This window comes from Perca flavescens, chromosome 13 (genome assembly GCF_004354835.1).
Source record: "Perca flavescens isolate YP-PL-M2 chromosome 13, PFLA_1.0, whole genome shotgun sequence".
Classification (NCBI taxonomy): domain Eukaryota; kingdom Metazoa; phylum Chordata; class Actinopteri; order Perciformes; family Percidae; genus Perca; species Perca flavescens.
The window spans coordinates 31,223,533-31,237,672 of record NC_041343.1 but is presented as its reverse complement, the minus strand read 5'-3'; the positions used below and the strand labels follow the sequence as shown (position 1 = coordinate 31,237,672).

General features: G+C 37.5%; 1 protein-coding gene across 2 annotated transcripts; it reads left to right on the top strand.

The window, feature by feature from the left end:
* Positions 1-1,726: 1,726 nt before the first annotated feature.
* On the top strand, positions 1,727-11,228 carry LOC114567248 (heart- and neural crest derivatives-expressed protein 1). 2 transcript variants are annotated; one of them, XM_028596259.1, is made up of 4 exons: positions 1,727-2,367; positions 3,458-3,471; positions 7,576-7,595; positions 11,068-11,228. In XM_028596259.1, exons 1-4 carry the CDS (start codon positions 1,837-1,839, stop codon positions 11,133-11,135), a joined length of 633 nt encoding a protein of 210 aa, XP_028452060.1. In that variant the 5' UTR covers positions 1,727-1,836; the 3' UTR covers positions 11,136-11,228. The 2 variants fall into 2 exon arrangements, with proteins under 2 accessions (XP_028452060.1, XP_028452059.1); XM_028596258.1 differs by lacking the exons at positions 3,458-3,471; positions 7,576-7,595 and having other exon boundaries at positions 11,040-11,228.
* Positions 11,229-14,140: the final 2,912 nt, after the last annotated feature.

Here is a 14,140-nt window from a genome sequence, read left to right as displayed (position 1 = left end):
ACGGTCCAATTTGCTGCACGAGTTGACAAATGAAAGAAGGTGTGTATAAAATCTTTTCACCACTGAATTACCAATATCACACCTAATAAACATCACGGTGTAACCAGTGGAGTAGTCCAATTTATTGTAGTGGGTATACTGTACTGTATATATATATATATATATATATACACACATTTCCTTCATTCTGATACACTTTTACGCACCAATTTGCGGTCGGAATCCCTTTCTTTAGCCTATATGTGAAGAAGAAAAACACGGATGAAAATTCAAAATATATCAAACATATGTAATGGAAAGTATGTTGTTGCGCGTCATTGGGAATTTTTAAGGGACATTTCTTAGTGTGTATCCAGGTGTTCAGACTACACCACTGGCAACGTCTGTGCGTAAAACCTTTCCAAAACACTCAAAAGTGACAAAGGCAGCGACCAACTCCAACACGAAGGTCTCTGTTTCTGTTTTTTGAAGTGCCGTGAGAGCCAACAGCGAAATGTAACTGAGTACAGTTACTCTAGTACTTTTATTTCAGTACCAAATGTTGAGCTACTTGTACTTTACTTATTAGTACTTTTACTTAACCCTCCTGCTGTCTTCCCGTCGAGCTGCAACTTTGGGTTTTTTCTGGGTCGAAATTTCAACATTTTGATGTTCTTTTTCTACACTTTCCTCGACGTTTTTGTCATATTCTTTTGTCACTTTCTTTCCAATTTTTTTTTGTCACTTTTTTGGCGTTTTTTTCTAATTATTTTTTTGTCAATTTGTAACAAGTTTTTTTGTTGTTGCTTTTTTCGATGTTTTTCCCCCCACTTTTTTTCCCAATTTTTTGGCGATTTTTAAAAAAAGGTTTTTCTCAATTTTTTTAATTAATAATTTTAATTTAATTTTAACACGCTTTTATTCACTTTTTTGATGTTTTTCCCCCCAAGGTCTTTGTCACTTGTTCACTTTTTTCAGACTAAAAACAAAAATATATATATATATTTTTTTTTTTTTGTCGATTTTTTTCCTCAACATTTGTCACTTTTTTTCAAAGATTCTTTTGTCATAGTTGTGATATAGAAAGTTTTAGCAAACAAGGACGACAGCAGGGGTTAAAGTTCCGGATCTGAGTCCTTGTCCCAGCGCTCGTTTGGCTCCATGTTGCGCATGTTACCGCGGAGACTCTCCTCCCCGTCCTGGACGCCTTCCTCTATTGGCTGCCTCATTTCCCACGCGCACGTCCACACCATTTAAACCTGGGGGCCCTCACACCTTCACAGGGGGGGTCACATCATTCTCAGAGCAGCCTCTTCTGTCGGGAACAGAAACAAGGAGAGTTGGAGGCTCCGCAACATCGGCGATGATTTTCTTTCTGGAATTATTGAACTTTTATTTTACGCCTCAAGAAGAAGTCGCTGTCAGAATGTGAAAGTCTGCGGCTCGGCTTTTTTTTTTTTTTGGTCTCATTTTGTGCATTTAAGGGAATATATATTTAAGTGTTGCGTGTTAGCTGTGGATCCCCAAACAGAGACCGTTTTTTGGGGGGTTGGGGGGCCAGCAGCAGCAGCGGCACCGGAGCGAGAGCAACGGGGACACAAGAACGTATTTGATCCGGTTTTTAAAAGATAATTCTTCAACAGCAACATTTAAAAGATGAGACAGTTCATCCATGGAAACGTTTAGTTCTTAAAGACAGCTTGGGTTGGGGGGGGCTTAACCTCAACATATGAGCTTTCATATCGAGCCTGTGAGTTATTTGAATCGTCGGAGAGTTTTTTTACGTTTCGGGGCAGCAGCGCGCGGGAAGAAACGACAACAACGACAGCAACGTCAGCGTCTGCGATCCGGCTCAACATGAACCTGATCGGGGGCTACCAGCACCACCACCCGCACCCCCACCACCACCTGATGCACGAGCCCTTCCCGTTCGTGCAGCGGTGTCACCAGGACGCGCCGTACTTCCAGAGCTGGGTGCTGAACCACGGCGAGCCGCAGCCTCCGCCGCAGTCGGGGTTGGACTTCCCGCTGCAGGCGCAGTACGCCGCCGGGGAGCACGGCGGTGGGGCCGCGGGGACCGGGGCCGCGGCGCTGCACGACGCCCGGCTAGAGGCGCTCCAGGGCGGGGCCGGGAAGCGGAGGACGTCGGGGCCGAAGAAGGAGCGCCGCCGGACGGAGAGCATCAACACGGCGTTCGCGGAGCTGCGGGAGTGCATCCCCAACGTGCCCGCGGACACCAAGCTGTCCAAGATTAAAACGCTGCGCCTCGCGACCAGCTACATCGCCTACCTGATGGACGTGCTGGACAAGGACTCCGGCGAGGCCGAGGGCTTCAAGGCCGAGATTAAGAAATATGAAAACCGGGACCTGAAAAGGAAACGGGAGCCGGTAAGTCCCGACGCTAGAAATGGATCCAAAATAACTCTAAAACCTCAAACAGTGGTTAGTTTTTGAGTCAAAGCTGCAGGATAATAGCCTAAAATAAAAGGAAATAGCCTAAAATACTAGGAAATAGCCTATAATACTAGGCTATTTTATAATATTTGTAAAAGAAAAACCACTATTTTAAGGTGGAAATGAACCCCTCATTGTCTACTTTCGTAGAATTTTTTTTTTCATTTAATATTTTATAGCATTTGAAGAAACTGTGAAATCTCTCACTTTCTAAACAGCGTCCTGACTACACTGTGGCCGTCTGGGACGATCCACTCAATCCTAACTATTTGTCAAAAATAGTTCCATCATTTCAGATTCTTTTTAACTTAAAGAAATGAGGTATAATTTCACATAAATGAGGTTTATTGATTATGACTTCCGGAAGAAGTGTACAACTAGCGGTAATAAGTGGTGAATCCGGTGGTAGAGTGACAAAAAGCGCAACAAAAAAGAAGGGAATCTTGAAATGAATAAAATAAAATCGCCAGAAACATAAAAAAAAGGGTTCATTTTCATTTTCTAACTGGGAGGGCAACAAAGTTGCGTCAACCTGCAACTTTTTGCTTTTCTGGGTCGAAATTTCAACATTTAGTTGTTCTTTTTCTACACTTTTCTCCACGTTTCTGTCCATTTTATTCCAAATCTTTTCGTCACTTTTTTTGGCGTTTTTTTAAATTATGTTTTAGTCAGTTTTTAAAAATTTTTTTTAGATGTTTATTTCCCATTTTCTTCCAAGTTTTGTGTCACTTTTTCCGATTTTTCTGGTCACTTTTTTCAGCGTTTTTAGAAAAAATAAAATAATGTTTTTGTCGATTTGTTTCCCCCCATTATTTGTCACTTTTTTTAAACATTCTTTCGTCATAATTGTGACATAGAAAGTTTTTGCAAACGGGTCAGATTTGACACGATGACAACAGGAGAGGGGGTTAAAAAAAATGAAATAACTAGTAATTAAAATAACTCCAAACGGAAACAGTTGTTAGTTCAAGTCTTCATTCAAGAGTCATTTGAAAAAGAAAAGAAGGAGGGAATGTTCCTGAAGAGACAGCATTTAAGGTGGACTCTAAATATGTGCTCTGATTTATCAGTTTAAAAAAATTAAAACCTAAAATATGATTAATGTATGAACAACATGCACATATCGGTACATGCTGTTCATACGCTGTTCATATTACATACTACATACTACTACATATTACATAGCCATATATATTCTGCTCTTATAACACTGCGACATCTCTCTTGTCCTGTCTATACTTTGTACATCACATTGCACTTTTGTGCTCTTTTTTTTTTTGCACTTCTGATAAAACGTAACGTAACAGGTGACTGTAGATGAATCCAAACAGTTCAGTTTGTTCAAGTTTCTGAGTCCTGAGGCATGAATATATTTCATTTCATCTGTTTTAAAAACCAAACGTATAAAATATGAACCATGTTAAGGTGGAATTGTAAAGATGTTCTCTGATTAATCCGAGTTTTGACGTCTTTTTTGACGCATTTTTTCACCATTTCCTTCCATCAGTATGCCGCACTCACACCGATGCAGTACCACTAGTTTTACACAATATATATATATAATTTTTTTTCTTTCGAATTCATGGTCAAGAAACCTCATTTATATGAAATGATATCCATTTTTTGTGTGTGTTTAGTGTTAGTTTAAGTCATTTAAAAAAATAAATCTGAAGGCCTGAAATATTTCATTTGATCTGTTTAAAAAAAAAAACGAGGTGGAATTGTAAAATGTGCTCTGATTAATCTCAAACCCAAACTCTAAATATAAAAACATCACGTTATCTATCTATCTATCTCTCTCTCTCTCTCTCTCTCTCTCTATATATATATATATATATATATATATATATGACAGCATTTTATTTTTTAAAGATTTGTAGTTTCTTAATAATGAATGTTAGTTTAAGGTCTTCCCGTCAACATGGACACAAACACTAGCTCAATGTTTCAGTCACTCCAATCTACGTTTTGTATTTTACATTTTGTTTTGTGACTTTATTTTTAACATTGTAGTCGCTTTTTCCCCCGCTTTGTCCCCAATTTTTCTGTCACTTTTTCAATATTTTGTATGCTTATTTTTGACGTTTTTGGTGCGTTTTCACCGTGTTTTTTTGTTTTTGTTGCTTTTTTAACGTTTTGTCATTTTTTTATTTTATTTATTCATTTTTTAACTTGATTACACTTTCGGCGCATAACCGACGTCCCATATCTTCTGATATAAAATCACTTTTTAAACAACTTTGAGGACAAACACGAGAGATTATCAGATGATCAAACTGGAGGCTGGGAGGCTTTATTTGATCTATTTAAAAAAAAAAAAAACTAAATATCAAATCATCACGTAAAGGACGGAAGTTGAACCCATAGGGGAAATATAAAAAAACTCCCAAACGTTCACATTATTAAAATACCTCCAAACCGAAAACAGCTGTCGGTGGGAGCGGATGTGTTGACCGTGCACGGGGTTGGCTTCTCTGGGTCATAATTTAAAATCAAGAACTTTTTATTTTTTAAAAACATTTCGTTGTTTTATTTTGTCACTTTTTCCGAGGTTTTTGCCGATTTTTTAAACACATTTCTTGATATTTTTATCACTTTTTTTAACGTTCCTATATCTATTCTTTCTCTCCAAATGCTATACCGTTGAATGACACTTTTGTTTTTTTGATTATTTCTTTTGGGGCTTTTATTTTGACAGGACAGCTAGGTGAGAAAGGAGAGAGAGAGAGAGAGAGAGAGAGAGAGAGAGAGAGAGAGAGAGGGAAGACATGCGGGAAATCATCTCAGGTCGGACTCGAACCCTGGACCTCTGCGTCGAGGCCTATGTGCACCCGCGCTAATATGATTTCGGTCAGGATGGCTGATTTGACTTTTGGAAAGGTGTTGCATTTATTGAAGTTAAAAAAAGGGAAACAGTGAGTTGTACTTTTAATTCTTTTTCCTGTTTGAACTCTTTTTCTTTTCTTTCATTCAGAAATTGAGACGGAGGAACGTTTTTTTCTCATCAGACCATTACACAAGCAATTATTTATTTAGAAAATCACAACGACGTTTCATCAGGTACATTCAGAAACTGAGACAAAACGTAAAACGTGCAAAAATCTGTTTTCGGGATGAGTTTTTTTAGGATTATTTATGTGATCGTTAAGAGCCCAAATCTTGTTTTTTTTTTAATTTAATATCTTTGATATCATTTTATTACCACCTGAGACCGGGTACGAAGGTCTGTTGTTGTTTGTCGTAAATTATGAAAAACATAAAAAGTTAGACAACAAAGTGATAAAAAAAAAAAAGCCCAGCCTGAATTATATTTTAGGACTTTATATTTTTAGTATAGCATATTTTGTATCTAGTAAAAAATGTAATATATGTACTGTTTATTCACATAATTGTAATGCCTACTAAGTTAAAAAACAACTAATTATAAACAAATATATTTAGGTTTTAGGTTCTTTGCAGGTAAAATGATTGACGACTATTACATTTTAGGTGTTTAATTCAATGTTATAGCATTTGAAATTAGGGCTGGGCGATATGTAGAAAATCAAACATCACGATATTTTTGACCAAATACCTCAATATCGATACCGCGACGATATTGTAGGGTTGACTATTGGTGCTTTCATAACATATTTACACAATGACATTTTAGATATTTATCTAAAATCATCAGTAATGTGGATATAATGACTAAGTGGGTAAAAGCAAATAATAGAATCTGGTAAGTTCAGAAAATAACATCACTTTACTGTAATGCAGCCTTTAAACCAGGAGAAAACACCACTTTTGTCATATTACAATATCCAAACTCTAAGACGATATCTAGTCTCATATCACGATATTGATATAATATCGATATATTGCCCAGCTCTATTTGAAATTATTATTTCTTAAATGGTTTCACAACTAAACTAGACAGTGTGATTCACTCAACGTACTCTGACTTTAAGTATTAGGCAAAATAATCCATAACTTCTGCTTTTTTTTAACTCCAACATTAGGTGTAATGTCATATAAACTAGGTTTATTCACTATAAATTAAAAAGTGATAAAAAAAAATAATTCATTTTTCTATTTTGACCTGCAGGGATAACTAGTTCCTGGTGGACGGGAAGACAAATGAAATAATTATGCTTAACATCAGTCCATTATTCTCCCCTCTGAATTCCCCAAATCACCCCAAGTGTGTGTAGCGTGTGTGTTAAACCTTTCCAAACACTCCCAAAAAAATCTTCCTTTTTAATCAAACTTGAGACAGTTATAAACCAGTTTTTATTTGTCCGTGTAGCCAGCAAAAATGTTCTTGTCGCTTTAAAAGAACAAACATTTTGTCACTTTTTAAAAACTTTGTTATGCGACCACCTCCAACTATAACAAATACAATAACACAGCCTATAAGTCCATTTTTTTTTTTTGCCGCTGAATTCCCCCCAAATCACAGCTAATAATAAAAAAAACGATCGGGACTAAAGTCTGTCCACTAAACTTCTCCAAACACTCACGAAAAATATGTTTCTTCTTCTTTTTTTTTTCCAACGTTTTTTTTTATAACAGAAAATAAGGGACTTCCAAATAAGCGCTGACAATGTAAAAAAACGTACGACGACAAACGTTATGAAAAGCAACAACAACAATGAAAAGAACTGTCAAAAACACTGAAAGCAGACCTACAGACTTTAGCAAAAGCACCAAAAACATCAACAAAATGTTCCCAAAACATTGAAAAAACACACAAAAACGTTGAATAAACAGCAACACGCTGTCCTTGGGTCCGTTTCTAAATCAGAAATTTTGGGTTTACCCCAACAAAATGGTCAATAAACGATCAGTTCGCTACTTTTCATTAAAGTGATAAAAAACTTTGAAAAATGTTACAAAAATGTCCAAAAAAAAAGTTTTGAAAATGACAAACGTTGAAAAAAATGTGTCAAAAAATGCAGCAAAAAACATCAAAGCTGTGTGTGGCAGTAGCTCAGTCAGTAGGGAGTTGGGCTGGGAACCGGAAGGGTCGCTAGTTCAATGTATGATGGTGGACTGGTAGCTGGAGAGGTGCCAGTTCACCTCCTGGGCACTGCCAAGGTGCTCTTGAGCAAGGCACCGAACCCCCGACTGTTCAGTGCGACTTTCCATTGACAGCTGCAGCCCCCCTCCCTCACTCCGACGTCTCTCCATTAGTGCATGTAGAGGTACTGAGCATGTGTGTGTAATGTGTAATAACAACAGAGTGAAAACATTGTAATTTCCCCTTGCGGGATTAATAAAGTATCCATTATTATTATTATAGCAAAAAAAAACTCGGAACATAAAGTGACAAAAGTGTCTAAAAAGACTACCGAAACGTACAATTTTTTGAGTTTTATTTCGAGCCAGAAAACCCAGGAGTTGTATGGTGGACTGGAGGACAACCCGAGAGAGGTTTGAGTTCCCAGATGTTGCTTGTCTCTTTCTCTAGGTTTTGTCGCTCTATAAATAAAAGATTAAACCATTTTTGCAACCAACTCCAACACGCAGATAACAGTTATGCTGACATAAGTCCATTATTTCCGCTGCTGAATTCCCAAAGTTCCACCTAATAAACACCCGAGTGTGTGTATTAAGTCTCCAAACACTCCCTTCTCTTCTTTATCTTTCTGGCGTTGTCCTCGGGTCATATGTTTTCTGTTTGTCTTTAAACTAAATTGACCATGTGGCCGGTTAGCTCAGTCGGTAGAGCAGGCGCACATATATAGCGGTTTACTCCTCGACGCCGAGGGTTTGCTGCATGTCATCGCCCCCCTCTCTCTCCCCTTTCATGTCTTCATCTGTCCTGTCAAAATAAAGGTCTAAAATGCCCCCCAAAAAACTAAATTGGCCAAAAATAACTGTATGCATCGACGATCTTTGCAGGTAAAATCAATCATTAATTTCATAGAATTTGGGGTGTTTTTATTCGATTTTATAGTATATATATTAAAATACAAGTTTCAGTGGTTTCACAACAGCCTTCCGACTAAACTTTGACAGATACCAGTCTGTGATTCCCTCAACATCCTCTGATCTTACCTATTAGGCAAAATAAATCATAATTTCTGCTATTTTTTTAACTCAAAAAATAGGTCTAATGTCATATGAACTAGGTTTATTGACCATGAATAAAAGAAAGTGTTGACAAAAGTAACAAAAAAGTGTTAAAAAGTGACAAAAACGTTGGAAAAATGGACAAAAATAGATAGTTTACAATTAAGACCCGACAGGTTCATGGTCCAGTGGAAGACAAAGATTACACAAAACATGAGACAGTTAAAGCATTTTAATTCTCATTTGTGCACATTGCTTTTTCTACGATTTTATAACTTTTTTGGGGGGGACTTTTTTGCAGCCGACTCCAACAACAACTCCTACTCTGCCTAAACTGCGTGTATTTTAGCCCTGATATATCGGTGTATTGTTATTTGTTATTGCTCATGTTTTTGCAATGATTAATTTGGGGAGAAAGTGACAAATCCAGCATGCATCATATAGTAAGTAAGTAAAGTTTATTTCTAGAGCACGTTTAAACACAGCGTCAGCTGACCAAAGGCTTCACAAAGAAGCACCAAGGTGCTGAGAAAATCATACAAATGTTAGAATAACAATAACAATTAGAAAAGTAGAAACAAAATACACATACCCATGTTGGTAGAACTTTATAAGACTTTATTTAAACAGGCTCTCAGAGAGGCGTAAATTCGTGATTTTGGCTCCCAACGAAAACCAAAAAAAAACGATTATTTTGCACATTACCGTTTTGCGAGTAAACTCTTATCTTTGTCTCGTGATCTTCCGCCTCTCCCGAAGGCTGAACTCACTCAGACAACGTTGGAATGTTTTTCTTATATTATTTATTTTAAGTGGAAGTCAAAAAAAGTTCCCATGGATTAAAGGGAAATGTCCCACTTTGAGTGTTATTGACTATTCTTTTAACTTCAATAAATGCAACGTCTCATTTCATTGCATCTCTCCAAAAAGTCAATATAATCGTGTCCGATCGTGGTGATTTCAGTATTGAACAAAATAATAATTTGTGATTAGGACTGTTTCTGTAATGAGAAGTGACAAAAACAGGGGCGGTTCTAGGATCAGACCTTTAGTGGGGGGCTCAGCCCCCCTAATGAGAATGTGACACGGATACAGTGCCTTGCTAAAGTCTTATCATCACTAGCAAAGCAAATGTAGCAAGTATCTCACTATCACTAACGGTATCCAGATTTATATTTAGACACAAAAAATGATATATCCAGCTACAAAAAGACTCTAAGTCGGAAGTTCTTTGGTCTGAACTGGACTTTAGTTGCTTCCGTGTCAATTGGTTTTCTAATCTTAGGGCTGGACGATTTTGGCTAAAATCATAATCACGATTAATCGAAGAAGTTACCTTGATTACGATTATTGAACGATTATTTAAAAAAAACAATTTCTTATACTGTAAATATGTTCACGGTTATTTTTTCTAATGAATGAGTGAATAATCTTATCTTTGTGATTCTAAAATAAGGAAACAACACACAGATAGCAATTAATGCTTATTAATTAAATATTTCAAACAACTGAACCTAGTTTTTGTTGCTTTTTCTGGCATTGTTGTCACTTTTGCTGAAGTTTCTGTAAATTTTTCTGACGTTTTTGCCACTTTTTCCAACGTTTTTGGGCGCTTCTTTTCTATGACGGCTGAGGAACTTTTTCCTGACTTCTTTAGGACTTTATGTCGACCACACTATAAGTAAGAAGACACATGCAATAATACAGTCTACTATATTTTACTTTTTCGATTAAATAAAAGCCTATCAATAAACTAAATATGTCTGGCCCTTGATGTGATTCTTATTTTCCAGTGTGGCCCTTAGTGAAATTGAGTTTGACACCCCTGAGATAGAGACTCAGCCAAAGGCGGGAGGAGTCTCCCACAACCTACTCTGATTGGCCGACACTACGTTTCTGTTGACCCTTTCCTGGACGGGGTTACAGGTGCATAGCATCGGCCACAGACACACAGGATATTAAACCTGTTTCAAGCCCTTCGAACCTAGAATTGTCCTCTGTCACTATCAGACAAGTTCGCAAACTCAAACTTGAAGCACTGAAATTGATTGGCTTGAGCCTTCCCCCTAAAAAAGGTCTAAAATGGCCAATGTTTCTCCGTCAGAATACGATCCATTTGGTCCGATAACATTTGGAAAAGGCAAAAACCACCTAAAGTCAGGATGGAAACCTATTGTGCAATCGAAAGTTTTCAATCCAGCTTTTCGAAAAATATCCTTCAAAATGCGAACTCTAAAATTATTCTTATCATAATTTTAACTTTTACTTGAGTAGAATTTTTATACCGGTAATTTAACTGGTACTTCCCGATGATGATGATGCTGAGTATGATGATGATTCTAATGATGATGATGATGATTCTAATGATGATGATGATGATGCTGAGTATGATGATGATGGTGATGGTGATGGTGATGATGGTGATGCTGATGCTGATGCTGATGCTGATGCTGCTGCTGATGATGATGATGATGGTGGTGGTGGTGATGGTGATGATGATGATGGTGATGCTGATGATGATGATGATGATTCTGTGTGTTCTGTCCCAGACTGACGGCCTGCACGAGTCTTTGGAAGCCGGCAAGAAGGCGAAGGGTCGGACCGGTTGGCCGCAGCAGGTCTGGGCTCTGGAGCTCAACCAGTGACCCTAACCCTGACAAAAACCCTCGTCCCGGACCCTGACCCTCTTCCCGGATCCTAACCCTAAAGAAAACCCTCCTCCCATACCCTGACCCTCCTCCCAGACCCTAACCCTAACACAAACCCTCCTCCTGGACCCTGACCCCTCCTCCCAGACCCTAACCCTAACACAAACCCTCCTCCCGGACTCTGACCCTTTTCCCAGACCCTAACCCTGACAAAAACCCTCCTCCCATACCTGAACCCTAACAAAAACCCTCCTCCCGGACGCTTACCCTAAAGAAAAGCCTCCTCCAAGACCCTGACCCTCTTCCCAGACCCTAACCCTAACAAAAACCCTCCTCCCGGACCTTGACCCTTTTCCCAGACCCTAACCGTAAAGAAAACCCTCTTCCCAGAACCTAACCCTAACAAAAACCCTCCTCCCGGACCCTGAGCCTTTTCCCAGACCCTAACTCAAAAGAAAACCCTCTTACCAGAACCTAACCCTGAAGAAAACCCTCCTCCAAGACCCTAACCCTGAAGAAAACCCTCCTCCTAGACCCTAACCCTAAAGAAAACACTCCTCCCGGACCGTAACCCTGAAGAAAACCCTCCTCTCAGACTCTGGATTCAAATCAGCTTGAAAACAAACCACTGACTGACTGAACCAAAACAGGGAGAGAGAGAGCGAGAGAGAGAGACTGAAAGGACCACATGACAGAGACGGTGCGGTCTCTGAGTGACTGTAGGTGTTTGATATTTGTGGTATTTCTGCTTTTTGATGTTTTGATGTTCCATCCCTCCGTACTGTAGACCAGATGTTGCCACGTGTCCAAAAACAACATCTGTCTCCCCTAAAAAATGTGTTTTTATCTGGCGTCGAGTGGCAGTGGAGCAGAAAATGAATACATTATAACACATGTCAAGTGGAGTAAATGTCGAGGAACGCTATGCCTACTAAAAGTGCAAACTTTAAGTTGTTTTTGACTTTTTTTATTATATTTTTTTTAAGAGCTGCAAAGATTAATCCATAAGTTGTCTATTAAATTACCCACCAACAATTTTTGATAATCAATTAATCGGTTTGAGTAATTTTTTATGAAAAGTAAAAGTAAAAATTCTCTGATTCCAGCTTCTTAAATCCGAACATTTTCTAGTTCCTTGGCAGTAATCTCGCCAAAATGTAGAGTCATGCTTCAATGTTTAATTTAAAGGTGCTGTAGGTAGGATTGGTAAGATCCAGGACTTTGTCAAAATTGGCCCTGATTGGTGCATCTGAACAGTTAGACACTCCCCCTGGCCCTGATTGGTGCATCTGAACAGGGAGCGGTGGATTTTTACAAATCGCACTACAGGCTGTAGGTGGTGCCAGTTTTTTTTATTACCTGCTTCATGTAGTTCTACTGGAACATAGGGTCAGTTTCAGCAAATATGACAGAAAGTTAGTTTTATAAGGCTTACCTACTGCACCTTTAAGAAGTCAAGATAGTCATAAATTCATAAAAACTTTGGTGCTTTACAACGTTCTGTGGATCTATGTGAATTAGCAGTATTATTTCAACAACAACTTTTAGAGCTGCAAAAGCTAATCGATAAAACTTCTCTGATGTCAGCTTTGTTAAATGTGAATATTGTTCTAGTGTCTTCTCTCTGTGACAGGAAACTGAATATCTTTGAGTTGTGGACAAAACGAGACATTTGAGGACGTCATCTTGGGCTTTTTGGGAAACACTTATTCACATTTTTGAAAATGTTCTGACATTTTAGAGACCAAAGAACTAATCCAAATGCTTTGCAAAAAAAAGTGATTTTATTTTGAAATTATTTCATTTCATTGGCCTATACTTCAAATACAAAAAAAGATAAGAAAAGAAAAACTATCTTTTTAATGTCATGTCATGTAAATGAAATGAAAATGAATGTAGAAATAATTTCAGTCCCAGAGGAAACACATTTTTGAGGGGAAACTTTTATTTTTTATTTGCTCACTGTTTCATCCCGCAGTCAGAATATTTTAAATAACATTAATCCATCATTCCCAGAAAGATCGCTCGGTTACGTTGTAACCTTGGTTCTCTGAGGGAAGAGACCAGATCTCTCCACCGTTACGGAGAGATAGTCTTATTACGATAGAGAACTGTCACAAAGAAAGCAACTCAGACTGTAAACTATATAACTGCCGGCTGTTGTTGATGTTTCTTGTAGAGAATTATTGAATTTACTGAATCTACCTCAAAAATTAAAGTCACTGTCTGTTCTGAGAGTTTCCGACGTTAAAAAACACTAAAACTAAAAGGGATAAAAGCTTTATTTCTGTGCGAAATGTTGATGGAAATGTACATTGATTGTGAAGTTATATATAGTTACGTAAATAAATGAATTATTTTAAGTCACTCCAGCTGTAGTGAAGGTGTTTTTATTTTCTTGCTTTTTCTAGGATAACAGTTATGATCAATGGAGAAAATAAATCACTTGAACATTTTTGGACATAAATAAAAACAAAGAATCACATAATTTAAAAATTATGCTGTGAATGCTGATTCAGTGGCATTCACGGTATTGTTATTCACTTTTCAGTTGCCTACTACTTCTGCATACTTTCAGCTACAAAAAACATTCAAACATCAAAATGTTTAGCTCTTTAAGAACATTTATGCTTGTATTCAACTTTTTCCTAATAATTATATTTTTGAAGGTATTAAGCTTTTTTAATTTCTTTTTTACATTGAAAGTCAATGGAACCATCTATAACTCCTCTTCAGGCATCTTCCACTTCTAAATGTTACTCCTACTGTACATACCTTCATATACAGAAGTCATTCAAACTTTAAACCATTCACAAAAACTTTTTTCGACATACTATACTATGAGTTTTTCAACATGCTATACAATCACCTTTTTTATGACTTTTTATGACATCCTATAGACTTTTTTATGAATTTTTCGACTTACTATACTATGACTTTTTTGACTTTTTCAACATAATATACTATACTATAACTTTTGAAACATGCTATACTATGACTTT